The sequence below is a fragment of the Grampus griseus genome (genome assembly GCF_964374135.1).
Source record: "Grampus griseus genome assembly, chromosome: 12".
Classification (NCBI taxonomy): Eukaryota; Metazoa; Chordata; class Mammalia; order Artiodactyla; family Delphinidae; genus Grampus; species Grampus griseus.
This window is the reverse complement of record NC_139006.1, coordinates 73,374,147-73,397,454: the sequence shown is the minus strand read 5'-3', so window position 1 is coordinate 73,397,454 and position 23,308 is coordinate 73,374,147. Positions and strand designations below refer to the sequence as shown.

General features: G+C 44.5%; 1 protein-coding gene across 1 annotated transcript in view; it reads right to left on the bottom strand.

Annotated features, from left to right (window-relative positions):
* LOC309830539 (O-acyltransferase like protein-like) overlaps positions 1-23,308 on the bottom strand; it is a gene marked incomplete at both ends in the record, with an annotated part of 63,859 nt that overhangs the window by 32,605 nt on the left and 7,946 nt on the right. Inside the window, 4 exon segments of the mRNA XM_082667132.1 lie at positions 1,240-1,466; positions 3,002-3,143; positions 12,933-13,011; positions 14,528-14,667. Coding sequence (XP_082523258.1) covers positions 1,240-1,466; positions 3,002-3,143; positions 12,933-13,011; positions 14,528-14,667 — 588 coding nt within the window.

Here is a 23,308-nt window from a genome sequence, read left to right as displayed (position 1 = left end):
ACGCCCACCCTGGAACCTTCTAGATGGCTGCCAGGGAGCATAGAGAGTTCTTGAACCACGTGAGGTGAGAAATAATGGAGAGGTCTGAGGCTTGGGGGAGCCCATCAAAACTGTCCTCAACATCTGACAGGGTCGTAATAGAAACAAGAGAGTAAGTAGATTTATTTTCTGAGACCCCAGAGGGCAAAAACCAGGGCCCAAGAGTAGAAATTATAGGGCAGCAGGGATTGCCGCCGTGCAGAAGCCTGACGATGAAACTTCCCATCACGATGGGTTCCGAGGGCTTCCGATTTGGGAAGGAGGTTGCACAGGGACCTCTAAGCCTTCTCAGCACTTATATTATATCATCTTTATACAAACATGCTTTTGCTGTTTTTCTCATTGTTGGGGTTTTTTGTTGATGTTGCTGCTGTCTTTGTTTTTGCCTGAAGATCCAAATAGCATCTGATAAAGTCATCACTGTGCCTTCCCCACTGGATGTGTTCCCTGCAGCTACTCGAGCACATATTCCTATTCTTCTGGTCCAGTCACTGAAATTTTGTTTTGTTTTTTTCCCTCTCGTTGGAGTAAAGGAAGGACAATCGCGTGGACCTCAGAGGCTCTGACAAAAATTATTCCACATCTTCTAAAATTACTTGCATGTGAGGCTATTGTTGTTTCAGAATGTGTGTGTGTATTTGCCTTGCCATATGCGCAGGTGGAAATAAAGGTAACGCTCTCGATTTTTAACTAAATCACAACCCGCTGTGACTTATCCCTACCCAGCCTGTCACTACGCTGTGCCAGGTTGTCTATTTCCATTGTAATCCCCTCCTGTTTTTTGCACAGTCACTCCCCTGGCTTCAGCTTATGTGTAAATCATTTACCTCAGGAATGCCAGGAAGGTTCTGTGAGTCATCTGTGTAGCTGTGACACTGAAAATAGACATCGTGCTCATGGGATGGTCCCTTAGAGGATTACCATAGTGCAACCCAATCTCTGTTCTGACCTAGACTCTGAGTTGCACAAAAACACACTGGATAATTGTAGCTAAGAAAGAAAGCAGCATTTTCAGCGACCTCGCCTGAACACACTGATGCTAAACAAAGACTGAACTGTGAAGAGTAGAGACCCAACCTTCACTCCAGCTTTTAGAAGCCCTCGGGCATCACTAGACCCCAGCTCTGCAGGGATTATTTTCTAATAGTGTCGTCATCTAAGTCACCTCTCATGAGCGGTCTTGAAATAATAAATACCTACTTTTCCCTCTGCTCGGGGTTCCTGACAGTGAGGGATGGGCAAGGCAATCAGTCCGTTGGATTGTGTTTCTTTGCTCACTCCTCACCCGCTCTCTCAAAGGCAGACTCCCGTAAGTGGCCGAATGTGCTCCGTGTGTGGGTGATGCCTTGCGGTCTGACCTCCACCTGGTGGCTGCCACGTAGACAGTTCCAGCCAGAGGAAGGGTGAGGCCCAGCAAGGTGAGGAACCTGCAGGGAGATGACACACATGTGACCAAGCCTGACCTCACCCCAGCACCACAGTACCACAGTAAGATGCAGAGAAAAGAGCCCAGGGGAAAAAAGCCCTCTCCAGCCCCCTACTGAAATGTAGGCAAACGTTAAGAGGCTTAAGGGTTAGGAGTGGCTTTCTAAGAAAAGATAATGAAAGAAATTACAAAGTCAAAGATGAATGGATTTCACTAAAGTCCTTATTATAATTGTAAAAAAAAAAAAATCATAACAAACAAAAAGCAACCAACACATTGAGGAAGAGATTTGCAGCTGATATGACTGAGTCATATCCTTCATCTGTAGAACGAACTTTAAAAAATCAGTAAGAACCCAACTAACACAGACATAGAAAAGGGAGTGAAGAGTATGAATAGCAGGTAGACTTAGAAAGAAAAACCCTTATTACCAATTTTTTTTAAATGTAAAGTAAACCGATTTATGAATCTATCAAATTGGCACCAGTTTTTTTTGTTTGTTTTTTTGTTTTTTTTTTACAGTACGTGGACCTCTCACTGTTGTGGCCTCTCCCGTTGCGGAGCACAGGCTCCGGACGCGCAGGCTCAGCGGCCATGGCTCACGGGCCCAGCCGCTCCGCGGCATGTGGGATCCTCCTGGACCGGGGCACGAACCCGTGTCCCCTGCATCGGCAGGCGGACTCTCAACCACTGCGCCACCAGGGAAGCCCCGCACCAGTTTTCATAAAGGGAGCTTCTGATGTTGGTGGCAGGATAACGAAACAGACATGGGCATCTCCTACTGAGGGCAGAATAATGAGGTTTTTAGGAAAGCACCTTATAAAAGATCTGACCTCTGGGCCAGCAAGCCTACTGCCATTAGTTTGTCCTAAGAAACAGTGTCAGATGCAACTAAGACTTAACAGGCAAGTTTGCTGAGGTGTTTGGGGAAGAAGCGATGCCTCAAATAAAAGAAATTCATCTTCAGTGTCACATGATAGGAACAGGAATATCTGGGGATGGAATACATTTCTCAGTGATCCCCAAAGCCCATCACATTTGTGTGTGGCTGGCTCCCTCTGGAACACGTTTGAATTTTCTTGTTTAAAGTAAATGGTGGACTTCCCTGGAGGCGCCATCTGTCTGCCAATGCAGGGGACACGGGTTCGAACCCTGCTCGGGGATGATCCCACATGCCACGGAGGAACTAAGCCTGTGAGCCACAACTACTGAAGCCCGTGCGCCTAGAGCCCATGCTCTGCAACAAGAGAAGCCACCGCAATGAGAAGCCCGCGCACTGCAACGAAGAGGAGCCCCCGCTGGCCGCAACTAGAGAAAGCCCGTGCACAGCAATGAAGACCCAACTCAACCAAAATAAATAAATAAATTAATTAAATTAAAATTCACCTTTAAAATAAATAAATAACTAAAGTAAATGGTGATGAGACATCATTCAATGAATGAAAATGAAATGGCCAAGTGTAGCTAGTGAGCAAAAGCTGATAAAACAGTCCAACGTGCACATCCCAGCCCGGTACCTGAGATGCCTGTACTCACAGACACATGGCAACAGACATGTCCAGGAGGAATAATCCAGTAGCACATCTGGCCACACCCCCACCAGATGAGGAGAAAGAATTTATTGTAAAGACAGGGAGAGAAGGAGCCAGAAATGAAGCATTTCTGAATCTTAAAATATCTACCAAGAAGAAAAAAAAAAGATTGCATTAGCAACACTTTACTTCGTAATAAATACTTGATGCTTTTCCAAGAGCTTTCATATTTATTATTTCAAAATCAAACTTTGACATTAAAAAGGGCAGCTAGCTTTTAATATATCTGATTTACACATGGGGAAATTAGAGCTCAAAGGTGCAGAAACTCACAGAATTAGGAACTCTTAGCCCAGCTGGAGGTGGACCACGGGTCTCCTGAATCCTCAGCCTGCCCGGGCTCTGCATCTTTTCCCAGCACTCAGAACTGGGAATGGCAATCCACAAAAGCCTCATTGCTGGCTCAAATCTTTCTGTGAGCAGGTCTCCACAAGAGAGATATATGCGACATGAGATGGAAAAATAGGGTGGAAGGCACGAGCTGGGGAAAGGTGCTGCCTGATATTGAAGATAAGATGCACCAACTTAGGACACAGTTAATTAGTCACCACGAGAAATAGTTCGTAAAGATACAAGTGCTAAGACTAGGCAGCAGAGGTCTCAAGCTTTAGCGTGCCTCAGAATTACCTGAAGGGCCTGGTAAACAGATCGCTTCCCGCCTCCCCTCCCTGCAAGCTCTGAGCCGGTAGGTCTGGGGTGGGGCCAGAGAATTTGCCTTTCTAACAAGTTTCCAGGTGTTCCTGCTGCTAATTGGGGTGCACACTTTACCAGACCAGGGGACTTCCAAAATCTCAGCAAAGGATGGGGGGCACAGCGTGGTCTAATAAAATAGCAACACTGGTTATAAAATAACAAAAAACACTGCTGTTTATTAAATGCCCACTTACTATGAGGCAGGTCTTGTTCATTATTTCTACTTTGTCAACATCCCTATAAGGAGCTATTATGTACCTTATTTTACAGACAAGGAAAATTCTCCTCAGATAAGTTTATGAATTTGAACGTAGTGGTTAAGAATACAGGATCGGGGCTTCCCTGGTGGCGCAGTGGTTGAGAGTCCGCCTGCCGATGCAGGGGACGCGGGTTCGTGTCCCGGTCCGGGAAGATCCCACATGCCACAGAGCGGCTGGGCCCATGAGCCATGGCCACTGAGCCTGCGCGTCCAGAGCCTGTGCTCCGCAACGGGAGAGGCCACAACGGTGAGAGGCCCGCGTACCGCAAAAAAAAAAAAAAAAAAAAAAAGAATACAGGATCTGCAGTCTGGGAGCCTGCATTCACCCTTGACAATCTGACCATGGGTGAGTTAGTTTAATTGCCCTGTGCCTCAGTTTCCCCCTTGGTAAAATGGAGATACCTACTTCACAGGGTTGTTATAAAAATGAAATGTGGCGAGAACTCAGAAAGTACCTGGCCTTGAGTGAGAGCTCAGTAAACGTTGGTTGTCTTTATTATGATTGCTGCTGAGTGGCAGGGCCAGAGCTCACCCCAGGTCTGTATGAACTTGAAGGATGTGGTCTTTTTATCCCCTCAAGCTACCTCATCTCACCACACCACTAGACTCGCATTCAGGAGTTTTGGGTTCAAGCCACCTTGCTGTGTGACTCTGGGCAAGTCACTTCAGCCCTCTGGGTCTCATTTTCTCATGTATGTAATGAGGAAGGGTGGGTTGGACACAATATATTCTCATGTCCCTTCCACCTCCAGCACCCACTGTTCCCATGAGTGTGACCAGAGGGTTTCTGAAATGTCCAAATAGGGCACTAAAAGGTTAAAAATGTGTGATTCCTTGTGAGTCTTATTGTCACCTGTTAAGGGTGGAGACAAGAAGCAGGAGATGTTGGGGGGTCCTCAGCGCTGGCCAAGAGTAAGGGAGCTCCATCAGGGGATCCCTACGGGGGACACAGCGCAGAATTCCTTTATCCAATTCCAATCACTTTGAATTGCTCCCCGAGCTACTTCCTGGTAGTATTCAATATTTTAATTTCCCCAATAAACTCTCACCCTGAAACAAAAGTGTACTGACAAGCTGACAAGTCTGTTCCCCTTTGAAGTTCTATTCTAATTTTAAAAGAATCAACTGGAGTTTTGTTTTTTCAGTGAACCGCTCAAGAGCCTCTGGCCGGTTGATCAGGACCCCAGCCTGCGGACTCCGGATGAACTGAGAAAACCAGCTTCTCTGGCCTGCAAAGGAAAGCCCAGCCCTTGCCTGTGGTGACCGTCTGTGGACATCCTGCAAAGCCACAGCCACCATAACCTTCCTTGTCCCCTTTAACTGCACAGCACATATTGGAGGTCATGGGAAGATCCCAAATCAAGATGTAAACGCTTTGTAGTTTATCTACACTATTGAAAAAAACTTTTTTTTTTACTTTAATTAAGGGCCCTCTATGCCACAAAGTGTCCAAAACAACAGAATTAGGAATAAAATGATAAACTATACTTCTGGGCTTCGAGATTCCATTTTCTTCACCTCCCTTTGTTTTTAAAAGTGTGTTTTTTGTTAGATCTGAAGCCTCCCTTTTCAAGAAGCACAGGTTTCGCAGCAGCTGGAAAATGTACCCCAGTTGTCCCAAATCATACTCTTTCTGCGTCTAAATCATAGAGGAACTGCCTCACTGGCCCCGAAGCCGATGAAAGCAAGTGAGAATAGACATCACCTCAGCTATCCCGGAGGATCCCCTGTCCGCACAGTCAGCAGTTTGTCTGTGGATGAAACCTGAAGCGTTGGGCAACAGTGTCCAGACTCTGAAGGACACGGGAGATCCAGGTCCTCACTGCTAAGCGGGCAAACCTGGAAGGTGATAACTTCTTCATCCATGGGGTGAACACTGCCCCCCTAACCCCAAAGAAATTCCAGGCAGTGTACTAACTAAATGACATTCCTGGCTCTGCCCCACTCCATCACCATACCATCCTGTAGTTTGGCAGTGACTTTTAAACCTCTAAATAGCTCTGACCCAACCAAAAACCCAGAATAGTGCTGTAAGTGTGTGTGTGTCTGTGTGTGTGTGTGTACATGTGTTGGGGGAGATCACAGAAAGGGTTAAGCATGGTTACACTGAAGGCGTCATCAGCTTAGGTCCCCCAGACACTCAGCCTCATCCCTTCTACCTTGGGCCTGGGTCGGGAGTACATGGGGGCTTCTGCAGGATCCCACCCCCTCCCCCCCAGCTCTGGTCCCACCCATTTTCCCCTCAGATGCTCTGTTCCTATACCACCAACTGCCTTATGGGCAGGAGTATGGACAACCTAAGCTCCACCCCCTAGGCCCACCCCCACTGCAATTCCCAGGTCCTAGACACTCAAGAGTGCGGACTGGAAGACAAGGGGCAGGCTCCAGGGGGGCAATGTCCCATTGGCCCTGCAGCATCTCATCCCATGGGGAGGACACAGCCAGAGGAAGGCCAGAGAAGTGTGGCGTCCCTTAAATATGGAGTCCAGGATAGGACCCTGCTTGGCTAGGTCTGAGGGCTGCATTGCAGGCATCACTCCCCCTTCCTGCAAAGTGCCTCTCATGCTGATTACAAGACTCCAGGGAGCCTAAGGGTCAGAAGAGCAGGACAATGAATAGAACATAATTGAACCCTAGAGGTCCAAAATCAAGTTCAAAGGGACTTGGAGAAGAAACTGTTATGGACTGAATTGAATCTCCCACCCCAAATTCATATGTTGAAACCCTATCCCCCTAGTACCTCCGAATGTGACTCTTTTAGAGGGGTGATAAAGTTAAATATTCCATTGACGTGGGCCCTAATCCAATCTGACTGGTGTCCTTATGTGAAGAGGAAATTTGGACACACTCATGTGTACACGCAGAGGAAAGACCACGTGAGGAAACAGCGAGAAGGTGGCTGTCTGCACACCAAGGAGAGAGGCCTCGGGAGAGACCAGCCCTGTGACACCTCGATCTAGGACCTCCAGCTGCCAAAAAATGTGAGAAATAAATTTCTGTTGTCTAAGCCACCCAGCCTGAGGTACTTTGTTAAAGCAGCCCCAGCAAACTAACCCAGAGACTCACCAAACGCTATGCTCAGTGGGGCAGCACTTGGGCTGGGAACCAGGCCAAGACTCTCAGAATTGGACTCCACAAGGACGGTTGGGCTCCCTGGGCTTGTCCAATGTCACCAAGTGACCCAAGTCAATGTCCTCAGGTCCCAGGAGCACTGAGAGGAAGCACCCATACCTGAGTCTCTGTCCTGCCATAGTAAATAAAACCGACTGGCAGCCCCTGCACATTCAATCACCCTTAAGTGCACCAGATTCCAGGTCTACACAGGGGAATACGAAACCTTTGCTTGAAACCAAATAAATGATCTGTTTCCAAGATTTCAGCACACCCCACCCTCCAACCTCTGCACTAACATAGGCCAGCTCAGGCTTCCCTGGTGGCGCAGTGGTTGAGAGTCTGCCTGCCGATGCAGGGGACATGGGTTCGTGCCCCGGTCCAGGAAGATCCCACATGCCGCGGAGCGGCTGGGTCCGTGAGCCATGGCCCCTGAGCCTACGCGTCCGGAGCCTGTGCTCCGCAACGGGAGAGGCCACAACAGTGAGACGCCTGCGTACCGCAAAAAAAAAAAAAAACCATAGGCCAGCTCAAGCCCTCCTTATAAATGTTTCCTTTTTACCCAGCATGGCTCTCCCTGCCCCCATTGCCCCTCACCCCAAAGCTCCTCTCCAAGTGTGCCTGCCCCCAGCGCTCAATGTGAGACCTGAGCATCTCTTTCCTGACAGTGTTTCCCAACAGCTCAGGCACACAGACGCTTCTTCCTAACTAATTGTAGGTTTCCCAAAATGAGTAACTCCCAATCCTTTTGATCCTCCCCCAGCACACACACGTGATGTCTCACACAAAGGCCAGATAAAGTGCTCAATAAATATTTCTGGAATTAAACTGAGAACAGAAAATGGTATTCTGTGAAATGTTTTGGGTTCCTTTTGAGTCCTTAGTTGGAAAGGCACTTCTGGGGGTAATTCAAGTTATTCTTATTAAAATAGGTCCATTTTCTCAATCAGTGCTCAGGGAAATCCATGAGAGATAGCAGTGGGGCAAGAAATCAGCCCTTGCAGTGCTAACACCATTGTTCCACTATCTAGACCTCCTAATTCTAATTATAGTAGGCAAAGTGAGATGCAGTCGGCCTCACAGAGCATAGGAAAGAGAACAGCGCAGAGGAGCGAAACATGCCACCCCAAAATGTGTCTCTTTGGCACGCAGATTATTTCAAGCTAAAGACAATCAAGGCGCAAAAGTCTCAGGAAGAGGCTTTGACCTTTGTCCTAACTGCCAAGAAGAATGTAGATAGGGAACATGTTCCAGAGAGGGATCATCACCATAGATAACTATAGTATAATAGGAACTAGGGGTGTGGACAGGAAGAAACCCAGCAAAGTCTGTTAAAATTCCTCTCTGTGTCAGTTGTCTCTGCAGGGCCTAGCAAGCATTTGTTTACCAAACACCTGTCCTTTTTCACCTTCCTGTAAATTGCCTTCCTTCCCTCTGAAGCCCCAAACCCCTCCCTGATTCTCCTTCTCTCAGAGGGCACATAAGCCTCAATGGCCTAACTTGTCCCATAGTCTCCTGGAGCCCCAGAATGTCCATAATCAAATTTGATTTTCTCCTGTTAATCTGTCTCTAAGTCACCACCTTCCCAACTCCCTGTCATGGTTAAAGGACCTCAGATAACCGAGCCAAATGAGCAGCTAGGTATTAGGTAGTGTTCTGGATTGAATTGTATCCACTCCAAAAATTTCAAACCCTAACACTCCTCCACCCCCGCTGCCACCCTGGGAACTCTTGAGTTTGGTAACACTGCCAATGTGACCTTATTTGGAAATAGGGTCTTTGCAGAGGTAATCAACTTTAAGAGGTCATAATGAAACAGGAGGGAAGGGGGCAGGGCACAACCTTTAAAAACATGACACAGGCATAGGACATGACAAAAACTGGTTAGAACCAACTAGGTCCAAGGTGGCAGAAGATTTGACTTCCAGTGGACCTTAAGTCTCATTATACAATATTGTAATACATTAGCATAATCGAAGTGACACACCCACCAGCGCCACGACATTCCGAAGCCGACCATCAAAGATCAAAAAGTGGGCAGAGGCCCAATTCCTGGAAATCTCCACCCCTTCCCCAAAATACTTGGAAAAATCTTCCCACTCATTAGCCTATGAAATTACCCAGCCCATAAAAACTAACGACCCCATATTTCGGGGCCTCTCACCCTCTGAGATGGGCCACGATGGGCCACACTCGGTCTGTGGAGTGTGTTTCTCTCTAAATAAACCCACTTCTTACCTATCACTTTGTCTCTCACTGAATTCTTTCTGAGAGGAGACATCAAGAACCTGAGCTTCATTAAGTCCTGCGACCAGGTGCGTGATCTCAATTAAAAGACCATGGGTTCAAATCCCAATCTGGGTTCTGGCCGGGCTTGAGTCCCAGCACTTGTATTCAAGTCCCAATCTGAGGTCCATGGTTTGATTACTAGGTGAGGGTAGGTCCTAAGTCCAGTGTGACCGGTGTCTTTACACAAAGAGGGAAATTTGGACACAGAGAGACACACAGGGAAGAACACGACCTGATGATGGAGGCCAGATGGGAGTGATGGCTTGTAAGCCACCCAGTTGGTGGTATTTTGTTACAAGAACCCTAGGAAACAGAACACAGTAAGTGGTGCTAAAATAGGCAGACGTGACTTGTTAGGGAACTAGCCTATGACTAGGTTTGGGATCATCACACCCAAATCTTATCTAGACCCTCTGGTGCTCCATATTTTCATTATCAGGAACTCAAAGTCTGTTGGTTGAAATTTTATAACACCCTATGGCAGCCACGCTATGCACTTTTTTGCCTAAAATCAGTATGTTCTGACCTGCCCAGAATAGTCCTTCTCTCTGCTACACCAGGCTCATTTCTTCTTGGCTTCTCTGCCAGTCTTCCCCTCATGTTGACTCCTACCCTCGTGATCTAGATGAAAAAATCCACACAAACAGCTACTGCTGAGCTGGTTGCCTCCACATCTGTAATGGAAATATTGGCAACCCATCAAAAAGCTTTAAGGGCTAGCTGACAAATCCTTTCCAGATGGGGACCTCTTCCCCTGGGCACAGATGCTCCCATTGCTATCTGCTGCCTCTGTGTAGAAGCTGGATAAACACCTTGGCAGTGAGGACTAAATTCCACTAATACATTTGCCCAAGTCAACTCTGCTCACCTTAATCAGGGCCCTTTATTTTTCTAATTCCTCAGAGAGAAATCATCAAAATATCTTTGTATTGATAATAATTTCCAACCTTCCATTTTATTCTAATATCAACTCTAGCTAATAAGCTTAGCATTAGGCAGAAAAACTAGACTAACAGATGAATCTCTTAAATAATAATGACCGTTAACTCATTAGAGATTCATTTATTCACTTGCTATGCTAATATAATAACAACTCTGCAAGTTTTTCTTTGTTTCTAGGATATTTATGGCTTATTCAACAAGAACTGAAATTTAAATTTGATATATAACAACTGGCTTTCTCTTTTTTTGTTTTGTTTTGTTTTCTTTTTAATACCACCTGAAATATTTGGTTTAGATAGAGAGGTAATGTACCTGAAGCTGTTGGGATAATCATAAATTCAGAGGACAATTTAAGGTTATTGAAAACTAACTGCAGGCTTCCCTGGTGGCGCAGAGGTTAAGAATCCGCCTGCCAATGCAGGGGACATGGGTTCGAGCCCTAGGCCAGGAAGATCCCACATGTGGTGGAGCAACTAAGCCCGAGCACCACAACTACTGAGCCCATGTGCCGCAACTACTGAGCCCACACGCCACAACTACTGAAGACCACACGCCTAGAGCCTGTGCTCTGCAACAAGAGAAGCCACCGCAATGAGAAGCCTGCGCACCGCAACAAAGAGTAGCCCCCGGTCGCCGCATCTAGAGAAAGCCCGCACGCAGCAACAAAGACCCAACGCAGCCAAAAATAAATAAATAAAAATGTATTAAAAAAGAAAAAGAAAACTAACTGCAATATCAACACTTAAAAGAGGCTTTTAATACCATGTGTGATATTGTGATATAATAAGAAATATATATTTGGTCTTCATCCCCAGTTCCTGGTACAGAACTCCTAAAGCCTTGGAATTTCCCAAGTGAAGGGCTGAGAGGAGCATCTGTTGTTATTCATTATAAGCCCCTTTCAACCACACTTGAGTTTAAGCTAATAACGTGACTCTTGGAGGAGAGGGGCTAGTTGTCAGAGGAACCAACCATGTGATTAGAGGGTTGGGAGTTTCAGACCCATCCCCAACCTCTGGGGAGAAGAGAGGGGCTGGGGATTGAGTTACTCACCAATAGGCGGTGATTTAATCAATCATGCCTACATAATGGACCCTTCATAAAAACCCTTAACAAAGGGGTTCAGAGAGCTTCCAGGCTGATGAACACACTGGGGTGTTGGGAGGGTGGTACACACTGAGAGGGCGTGGAATCTCTTGCCCCTTTCATCATACCTTGCCCTCTGTATCTCTTCCACTTGGCTATTCCTGAGTTTTATTCGTTATAATAAGCCAGTAATAGTAAGTCATGTGTTTGCCTGAGTTCTGTGAGCCATTACAGCAAATTATCAAACCCGAGGAGAGGATCCTGGGAATCAGGATCAGAGTCATGGGAGCCCCTGATTTGTAGCCAAGTCGGACAGAAGTAGTGGGTAACCTCAGGACCCAATACTTACACAATTGGTGTCTGAAGTGGGGAGCAGTGATGTGAAACTGAGCCCTTCATTTGTGGGGTCAGCACCACCTCCAGATACTTGGTGTCACAATTTCATAATGTGAGGAGGAAACCCACACATTTGGTGTTGGAAGTTTCTGTATGTAGAGAAACAATGTCTTCCTTTTAATGTGTCACGTTAGTTCTTATTTGGATGGATGACAAGAATAAGTACAGAAGACACTCGCAGCAAAAATTTTAGGCTTTAAAGCTCTTCCTTTGAAAATTTTGAAAGACTTCGAGGAAATCTAACCAGTTTCCATGTGGACTAAAATGTTTTCATTCCACTTGGCTAAATTCAGAAGGGGACTGTAAGCCTGCAGAGAGTTGGGGCCAGACTGAACAACATGGTCTACCCCTCTTTGTACAGAGGAAGAGGCTGGAGCAGGGAGAGATTAAGTGATTTGCCCAGGATCACACAGCTGGGAGGTGCAAACCAGGACCAAATGCTGGCCGCTTAGCATTAATCCATCACAACACATTGGCTTCACACGATCCCAGTTTAGAACGTCTTTCCGGATTTGGCACCTGACTGATTTCCACACATGGGCCACAGCAGAGAACCCTCACAATATGGAAACCAGATACCATCCAGCTCCTTCCTTCAGACCTAACCAGGCAGCTGAGGCTGATTAAGGCAGTGAGGGAAGATTAAGTTTAAAATGTTATTACATAGGGCTTCCCTGGTGGCGCAGTGGTTGAGAGTCTGCCTGCCGATACAGGGGACACGGGTTCGTGCCCCGGTCCGGGAGGATCCCACATGCCGCGGAGCGGCTGGGCCCGTGAGCCATGGCCACTGAGCCTGCGCGTCCGGAGCCTGTGCTCCACAACGGGAGAGGCCACAACAGTGAGAGGCCCGCGTACCGCAAAAAAAAAAAATAAAAATGTTATTACATAAAGATTCAGCTCCTACCTTCTCTTTAATGTCTTTCTCCTCCTCTCCACCCACTCCCAAGACCCCCAAACTCTATTAGTCTCGGTTTATTGGATTTAGCAGGATGAAAGTTTGGTTCAATCCCAAGAGAATGGCCAAGAGGCTCCAAGGGGCTGGGGGTTTTCAAACTTGATGCTGAGACAACAGGTTCACTGGGTATTCTATTGCACCTACCCAGCCAAGACATCTCAGTCACATCTTCTTCAGCACAAGAATTGGGGACACACACGCTCACGCTGTAGTCAGCTCCATCCTGGGAACACAATGCCACAATGTTCTTTAACGTTAGTATTCATAGAATATATGCACGATCGTTCCTAAGTAAGGCTGCTGCTGTACTACCCATGAATCCAGCAGATTGGGAGAAGGAAAAGAGAAGTTATTGAAAGAAGAAAAGTTTGCTGACTTCTTTGGAGATGGTTTTTCCATTACAGAGTATTTCAAGTCAACTTACAGAACATCACATGCACCCATATTTAAATAAAAATATGCTCCAAGGGTTAACGTAACTGCTTATTTAGAAAGCAGCCTCAGGACTTCCCTGGCAGTCCAGTGGTCAAGACTCTGTGCTCCCAATGCAAGGGGCACAGGTTTGATCCCTGGCTGGGGAACTAAGATCTCTCATGCCCCACGGTGTGGCCAAAAAATTTTAAAAATTAAAAGAAAAAAAAAAAGCAGCCTCTAGTGTGGGGTAGTCTGCCCCAGTTCATCTCTCTCCTATATTACAGGTCATTAAGAGTTAACAACTCGTACAATTTTCAACAAATTTGCCAACCTGTCATTTCTTTGTAGCAGGACACAATGTACCAAGTAAAGATTTTATTAATAAAAAAGCCAAAAATGAGAATGCCGGTCCCAATAAAGCAAAGATCAAGTTATAAATAAAAACTGCTGGGATGCTTCTTCTAAGCATATAATTTACATGATTGTGTACGTTTCACCTTTTGCTCTGATATCAAAATCATTAGTCTGCTTTGAAAATAGGATATGAACCCTCAAGCAATCATTGTCAAATTTTCAGCGTGACAGATGGAGCTGGGTGATAATCTCCCTATCTTCATTGGTTAACAATTGTAAGACCATTTTATAGCATTAACATCGAACAGCTTGGTTTTCTTATTGTTATTTTATACAACTGTTATTAGCCAACTAGGAATGTATTTTCTCTTAGTGTTGTGTGCCAGGCATAAAGTATATCTTTGTATTTAATAGGAGGCTGTGCTGTTCCTAGCTTTTTCCCCCCAAAAGTAAAAGAATTAACATGCTTTGAAGATAGTGAGTCCTGTGACCTCAGTCAACCTATTTAGTGATGTATTTGTAAAAGTTCCAACCCATCTGCTAGGATAACCTCAGATTCACGTCTCAGAGCTCTGTTTCTGGGAAAGGATTATGGGTAATGGGAAGTCCATTTCCTTTGGTATTCCAAACACTGATGGTGAGTCAGGAGTTAATGCTCAGGAATATTGGCTGGAACTTGACCTTGGATTCCCCACAAAGGTCATCCAGAGGTCTTGTCCCATGCAATGTGGTAGGAGGAACATCTGAAGACCTGTTTGGTTTGTGGACAACTACCTCCTATAATATCCCATACTCAGGACATGCAAGCAAGTTTCCACCAACTGTTTAAAATTTAAATTTTTGCAAAACATCTTAATAGTTTGTTGTTTTTTCAATGAAGATAAGCAACCAGTGGAGTTGTATCAGGTTTCATATCATGAGTCCCATGTTCACCAGTCTTTTAAGAGTGTGTGTGTAGATCCCACGCTCACATGCAGGACGTGAAGCTTGCAGGACTGCCCTTGGAAACGCCCCGATGGAGCGTGGGTGGAGAGACACTCACTGGAAGATCCCAGCCTGTCCACATTTCCATTAAAAATATTGCTTCCCAGCTTCCCGAAAGGGTCATACACTGAATTTCAAAGCAAAAGTGGGCAAATTTAGCTTCCTTGTGTCGCTTTCAAATGAATTTATTGGCATTCAGCTCCACCTCCTAAACCTCTAAAATTTAAATGATCGAAAAAAGAAGAGGCAAGTATTCAGATGGCACTCTTGGGTCCGCATTCTGCACCCACAGCCCCTCTCTTCACTGAGGAGAACCATGATGTATGTTCTCACACATGACCTGTTGCTGAAAAAAGGAAGTGTTTGAAATCTTTTAAAAAATAAATGCTTTGGGGGAGTAAAAAAGATGTAACTAAAATTTGGTAACTTTTCTTTCTCCTCCATACAGCCAGGAGAAAATACTCATGTCTTAAAATTTTTTAATCCAATTTTGTAGGACCTTATTTTGGAGAGAGGTTTTTGATTGTTTGTTTGTTTTTTAATCTTGGGAGTAAAAGCGGGCAGTAATCAAGTTCCACGGTTAACGCCTCTCTAGCCCTGGTCCTGTAAAGCTCCTATTTTATTAGTTTGTGCTTGTATATGTCCTCTTCCCCTTCATTTTAAATAATTCATTTCCTTTCCTCTTTTTTCATCTCTCCCTTTCTCTTTCCCTTCCCCCAATTCCCCCCACCCCCATGTTTGATATATATCGTCTCATCTGTAGGTGTTTTTATTTTATGTATTTGTAATTTATATGAATGGGCTTGTGCTTCAGATCTCCTGCTTCCACATATGTAGCTCAGAGCTGGTGTTACTGTGCTCATCGAGTCCAGAGCTTCTGATTTCTGTATAATAACTCATCACCATCTTAGACTTAGCTATTCCCCGGGTGATGGACCCATAGATGGCCTCTAACACACAAAAACACACAGGGACAAACTCCTCATACGTATCCCTGTATAAACCTACGTGAGGCTTTAGCTCAGATATACACACCTGTGAGTGGGCTTGCTGGATCAGAAGGTACACAGATACTGTGTAAATCCCACCGGATTGTGCTCCAGAGTGACTGCCCCAATCTACATCCCCAGGGATGCTGACTCCTATCTCTTCTTTGCATCGTCCAGCTTTCCCATTTTTGGTGGTTAATGGATATAAAATGATATCCAATTGTTTAGATTTTTGTCTATCAAATTACAAATAAGTCAGGTTATTTTTGTTTAAAATAGCTAAGCTATTTAAATTTTCTCTTCTTGTAAAGTACCTGTTTGTATCCTTTGCCCACTTCTTAATGAATTTTCTTTTCTTGATTTGCAAGAGCTCCTTATCATTCTATATATTGGTCCTATTCTACCTGAGTTATCGAAAATACTTACTCTCAGTCAGTTATCTGTCAGTTCTTTATCTATTGGTTTCCTTTTTGGATAGAAATCTGTTCTTTTGAGCCTGTAATTTTTGTTCTAGTCTTGAACAATCTTTGTTCTAGTCAAGACTGACTACATAATTTGCAGGGCTAATACAGAATGAAAATGCAGGACCTCTTGTTTAAAAATTAATTAAGCATTTCAAGATGGTGACACCAAATCACGCTAAAGGAAGCATGGGGCCCTCTTATGTGTGGGGCACAGTGTGACTGCAAAGGTCACATGCCTACGAAGCCAGTCTGATTCTAATACCAGAACCCTATGGTTTTTATTATTACGGATTTGAGGTATATTAAGTATGCAGCCTTTAGTCATCTTTTCAAAGTTGAGCTAGTTAATATTTGTGGACTGTTAATCATTCAAATTTCAGAAAATTCGTATCCAGAAAATTCATATTCAGAAAATTTCAGAAAATTTTTAGAAATTGCAGAAAATCTCAGAAAAAGTTTATTGAGTTCCTCAAAACATCCAACTAGAATACTGATTGAAATCGCTTCAAATTTATTTATAGGTTATATGGGGGAAATTGACATCATTGTTGTATCAAGCTATCATTGGATGTCATGCAATTTACTAAAATCTTCTTTTGTGTCCTTATTTATAACTTTATATTTTTCCTTGATAATCTTAACACAGATTACGTAAACAATTCCTAGGTAGTGTAGAGTTGGCTATTTTCCTCAGTGTTTTATTTTCAATTTTATTTTCCAACTGACTGTTGCTGGTGTGGAAAAATGCTATCGATTTTTGTAATTTGTTCTGGTATCTGGAGAATTTGCTGAACTTTCTTAATAGTTCTACCTTCTTATTTCTTTCTTTCTAATCTTTAGACCACTATTTTTTTTTCCTTTTCTAGTTTTGGAATCAAAGTTACAGTCAAATTTACTGTAATTATAACTGTTTGCCAAGGGTTAGTGATGGTGGGGGGAAGGGGCTGCATACGTCTATAAAGCAGGAACAAGAGGGATGTGGTGATGGATAGTTATGGCCTTGATCGTGGTATGAGTTACACAAATCTACACATGTGCTAAAATGACATAGAGCTATACACACACACGTACCAATGTTAATTTCTGAGGCATAGGGAGGTCAAGTCACTCGCCCAGGGTCACATCATTATTGAGTGATAGAACAAGTAAGAAAACCGAAGCACAGAGATGATAAGTAATATACACAGCAATACAAATCTACCTCTTTTTAATTGCTAGCAAGAATCAGAGCTGAGTATTCAAAGCAGCTAATAAGGATCAGAGCTGTGTGTTCAAACCCATTTTAACCTGAACCCATAACTTCTTGCCCTCTAAGATATACAAAAAGACCCTGTTTTTGTTTGTCAGTTTGGTATGTCGGTTCTTATGTATAGCTAAAGATAATGATCTTCCTTAGAGTGAGTGGGGAGGAAAGCCCAAATACAGCTGGGAAAATTATACAGCTCCTCTTGCCTTTCTGTCTCTGTCTTTACTAATAATTGTGTTCCCAAGGTGTGATGTAGAAATCAGGTTGAAGGAACTGCAGTTTGCTTACATGAGTGCTCTTTAAGAAAGTGATATGTTGGGCTTCCCTGGTGGTGCAGTGTTTGAGAGTCCGCCTGCCCATGCAGGGGACACGGGTTCGTGCCCCGGTCCGGGAAGATCCCACATGCCGCGGAGCGGCTGGGCCCGTGAGCCATGGCCGCTGAGCCTGCGCGTCCGGAGCCTGTGCTCCGCAACGGGAGAGGCCACAACAGTGAAAGGTCCGCGTACCGCAAAAAAAAAAAAAAAAAAAAAAGAAAGAAAAGAAAGTAGTATGTTATTTTGAAAACCTTCTGGCCATAATTGGGCAAATGGTCCTTGCTGAGCTGCCCAGGGTAAACTGACTTTCACCATGAACCCTCTCCTCTTCTGGCAAGTTCTGCTGCTCTGGCCACTTGGGCTCACCCAGTGGGTGTCTGTTATCAATGGCCTCATTTTTATGCTTCCACGTATTCCAGGTTATTGCTGTGATGAGCGAAACTTACTTTCCCCTTTTCCCTCCCGTGAATGTGACCCTCCTTGGCTCTGACCACACCCAGAACCTTAGAGCTGGTATCCACAGTGACTTGTAGCCAGCGCTCAACTTTTAAGCTAAACTGCCTGAGTCACAAGACTGACCACATCCCTCCTCTCCTTACAACGCTTCCAAGGCACCATGAACAAAGTTAAAACGTAACTCTTAAGGGAGAGGTCATATTTACTGTATTAATAACTCGGATAAAGAATTGTATTCTGATCATATAAAAAGCCCTTACAAATCAGTCATTTTTATTTTTATTTTTTTCATTATTTTTTTGCATTTATATTGGAGTATGGTTGATTTACAAATCAGTAATTTGGGGGGACTTCTCTAGCGGTCCAGTGTTTAAGACTTGGCACTTTTACTGCTGTGGGCCCAGGTTCGATCTCTGGTCGGGAAACTAAGATCCCACAAGCTGTGCGGTGTGGCCAAAAGAAGAAAAACCCAAAACAAACACGAATCAGTAATTTTTAAAAAGTCAAAGAAACTGATTTAAAACCTGCTAAGGATATGAACAGGCAACTCTTGGAGAAGGAAATCCAAGTGACCAATAAATATAAGAAAGTTGTTCAGTCTCACCAAGAAACCACAATTAGACACCAAGTTTTTCTAGCCATCTGATTGGTAAAAATTTAGAAGGTTGATAAAACTGAATGTTGGTAAGAATATGAAGAAATAGTTCTCTCAATCCGGCCTCCTGGGAGCTAATCTCCTTCCTAACAGCAACTAAATTTTCTTTTAGAAAATTGTCACTTTCCAACTGCATGGAGTCTTGAAAAAATATCAAGGTGCTGTGTCCTCTCATTATGGAAGCTGATGGGAGCCCTGGAGGCCACTCCTGCGCTGCCCTCCTGTCCCTGTGACATGAGGTCCCACGACTAGTGTGGAGTGAGTCAAGGCCTGAAGAGAAGCTTGGGCTTCATTCATCCACAGGTGGTTTCCTCAGAGGCTGTAGAACGTGCACCACTGTGGAGGCTGTTTGGACCTCACTGGTCCAGTGACCAGTTTCAAGCCTAGCAGGCCTTTCTCTCCCTTCTGTGAGCTGCCCATCGTCTGCCGATAAACTCCCCTTTTTGCTGAAGGTTGTCAGGGTTGTTGTCTGTGGTTTAACCGAAGGTTCCTTTCTAACCGTATCCCCAGTGGCCCAGCAATTCACCATCTCAGAATCTGCTCCAGGGAAACACATATGAGCAGAGAACTGCCAGATGCTTGTGGCATTAATGCTTGTAAAAGCAGAAAAATGGACACAAACTGTTAGGTTGAACCACATGAAAGATCCATTTTATGGGGCAAAAACAGTTTAATGTCAGTAGTTTCAAATCGTTCAGCAGGAAAAAGTTAAATGTTCATAGGCAACAACTAAAATGAGATAGATCTATATTTGCTGCTGTGGGAAATGCTCCAAGACACTGTAACATGGAAAAAAAAAAAGATTAAGAACAATAAATATATTTTTCAATTTTACAAAACAAAACAATATCTTTCTGGTAGATATAGATGAACAAAAATGCATGGAGAAAGTTCTAGAAGGATACACACCTATTGCTAAACAGCTGTTATCCAGAAAGGGGACTAAGAATTGAATGAGTGAACAAGAAAGACTTGAGATTTGTCTGTATTGTTTCCATTCTTCTTGTTTGTTTGTTTGCGGTACGCGGGCCTCTCACTGCTGTGGCCTCTCCCGTTGTGGAGCACAGGCTCCGGACGCGCAGGCTCAGCGGCCATGGCTCACGGGCCCAGCCACCCCGTGGCATGTGGGATCTTCCCGGACCAGGGCACGAACCTGTGTCCCCTGCATCGGCAGGCAGACTCTCAACCACTGCGCCACCAGGGAAGCCCTGTTTCCATACTTTTACAATGAGAATAGAATCACATATTTAACAAATATAGTGTATAAACAATAAAATATGAACAGAATTTTTAAATCAATATTTTCAAAAATTCTTCAAAGATACTCGTTCCATCCTCTAGAGTAGGAGTTGGCAAACTATGGCCCTGCTATTTTTGTAAGTAGTTTTATTGGAATACAGCCATCTCATTTGTTTACATATTGTCAATGCTGCTTTACTAATACAGGCAAGGTTGAGTAGTTGCAACAGAGGCTGTAGGGCCCACAAAACTGAAAATATTTACTATCTGGTTCTTTAGAGGAAACCTTTGCAGATCTCCTATCTAGAGAGGGGATTTTCAATCCTGGGCAGACATTAGAATCACCTGGGGCAATTTTTAAAAAACACTAAAGCCCAGGCTCCACCCTCACAAAGAATGACTTAATTGGTCAGGGGTGAGGCCTGGGCATTAATTGTTTTTGAAATGTTCCCAGGAGATGCTATGTGCCGCTAGCCTTGAGTGCTGTGCTCTTTCAGATTAATTCCAGACTCCAAGCTCGGTTTAAAAGGCCTTTCGTGACCAGACCTGCCTGTAGTTTCATCGTCCCACACCCATGGCCATTTCCTCTGCTCCATTTTACAGAACGCACCAGGCCCGCACTTGTCTGTCTTTCTGCCTGGAATGTCCCTCCTTCCTGTCTGCCTGGCAAATGCTGAATCATCCTTTGAGTCTGGGCTGAAAGATGGTCTGCCCAGGAAGCAGCCCAGACTCTAGCTTAGTGTATCAGACTAGAAGGCCTGTAGCTGTTGGCCTGTCTCCCCTGTGAGGGAGGGGCTGTGTCTTCATCAGTAGATATTTCAGAGGAGGAGGTCAATAAACATTTGCTGAGTTAACCGAATTAAATTTTGAAAAAACTAAGTGCAAATGCCCCAAATCCAGCTCCACAAATGTATTGTAAGGTCCTCTGTGTGTCAGAAACAAAACTGGATGCATTTATTATAAATAGACTGCATGATTTCCAAATGCCCTTCTCCATCACTGAGTATTCCAAACTTGATAGCCTAAAGTTTAAGGATCTGGGACTATAAGAGCCTTTCTTGACCCTTGGATAAATCCCTGAAGGACAAATGTAGAGAGACACCTAATTCTTCACTTGAGAAGATTAAACGCTAGTTCTCTTTCCAATTGGTGTTTTGCTTTGTAAATGGATTGGATTTAGGGTTTTCTACCTGAGGTTATTCTGTATGCTGTGCAGATTTTCAGTTGCATTTGCTTCCTTTCTGGTTATGAAATCGAATGGACAGGTTGTTCTTTTCCTGCCTTATCCTTAATTAGTGTCTGTTAAGAACCTGAGATGCCAGGCCATGGGCACTGTCCAAATCTAAATACATTGTGATTGTCACGGGAGGGAAGGATAGAATAAGCTAATGATTAAGCCCACCTGTTACTTCAAATTGCATGGCAGTTGTTCCAAGTTTTCATTTCCAAAAGATTAAAAACAATTTGTTTCAATTCTGCCGAGCTAATTAGCAGACACATTTTCTTTCTTGGCAACGATATGCGGATATTAAAATGCAGAATTGATTAATTTCTGGGTTTAAACGAACGAAAGAGAGGCCTTGGTCAATGGTCTTAAATTTTAAAATATGGATGCACTTACATCAGGAAGGTGAAGCCACCAGAAGCTTCTAGAATGCTGAGCCACAAACAAATCCTGTAAGCAGTGATCATCTTCAGCATTGACAGCAAATATTTATTAAGCACCTACCAGATGGCTGTGTTACACTGCAGATTTTTTTAAACTAGAATTGAACAGTCCTTGCCCTGCGTTGGATACACATTAAATGCTAAGCATCAGTTGTCAGTGGTCTCCTTGTGGATAAAAGATCGGAATGTGCTGTCAATTTGATATCCAGGTTCCTGAAGCAGGCTCTTCACAAACACCTCTTGGCAGTCCCCCTTGCATCTGACCAACTATTAATCTTGGACTTCAAGAACGAGAATAGTATGTGTATTAGTTTCCTGTGACTGCTATTACAAATTACCACAAACTTGGTGGCACAGAAATTTACTCTCTCACAGTTTTGGAGGCCAGAAGTCCAAAATCAGTAGCACTGAGTCAAAATCAAGGTGTGTCACTGAGTCAAAATCAAGGTGTGAGCAGGGCTGTGCTCCCTCTGGAGGCTTCAGGGGAAAGTCCGTCCTTTGCCTCTTCCAGCTTCTGGTGGCTGCCTGCATCCCTTGGCTTGTGGCCGCATCGCTCCGATCTCTGCCTCTGTGGTCACGTCACCTTCTCCTCTGTATGTCAAATCTCCCTCCACCTCTGCCTCCATCTTCTAAGGATACATGTGATTGCATTTAGGGCCCATCTGGGTAAGCCAGGATAAACTCCTCATCTCAAAATCTTTAACTTAAACATATCTGCATAGCTCTTGCTTCCATATAAGGTAATATTCACAGGTTCCAGGGATTAGAATGAGATATCTTTGGGGATCCATGTTTCAGCCTACCACAACATGGATATTTGAAATCCAGCTAACCCAGAAATTTCAGTGAAGCCCCTTGTGTCACCCTTTCTCTATTCTGAGATTTTCTTGGTTTCAGCATCTTTTCTTCCCCTAGCTCCAGCACCCGTGGAGAGGCTGGGCTTGAGTAAAATGCCCTCTAGACTGGCAGCCAGATGGGAAAAGAGGTGACATTCTGAGAACGCAACTCATGCAGATGGTCAGTCCTCCACTGATGACCACAGAACAAAGGCAGGGCTGGGGCCAGTGATTGGCTCGCCCAGTGAGTGCCACCTATGGATTACCTCCTATGCCAGGAGTGTAACCACAGGCCTTGGCTTCCAGGGGAGAGGATGAGACACACAGATAGGCGACATGAAATAATCACCTCAAGAGATAAACATGAAACCAAGGGAGTAAGTGATCAGAGTAGGAAGTTCGGCAACCCAGCCGTCAGGGTGGGCTGAGGCATGAGGACCAGGGAGAAGGGACTTGAAGGGTTAAGAAAGCTTCATAGCAAAAGTAGCTGCTTGGGGAAGGTTTCAAGACTGTGAGGAGATTAGAGAAAACAGGAAATGAAAAACCCTGCAGGCTGCTTGGGAACCAGAAGCCTCCCTCCACCCGCCTCCTTCCCAGGAACAAAGTACAGGAAAATGCAGACATCACGTGAAAACATCAGGCCCTCGATATGCTAAGCAAAGTTTTAATTCCATATAAATAGATGCCCTCTGAAAGGCCTCCACTGCAGACAGTGCTACAAATGGGTATGCTTGGACTTGATGAAATGACCATGGGTGGGCCTGGTACATCGCAAGGAAAATGAATTCCAGGACCTACCTGAGACTGCTTGTTTTGCTTTTTTATTTTTGTCTCAGATAATAAACACATGCTTTTTTCTTCTGGATGGTGGTTTTGAGAGGCCACAGCTCCCTGCATTTGT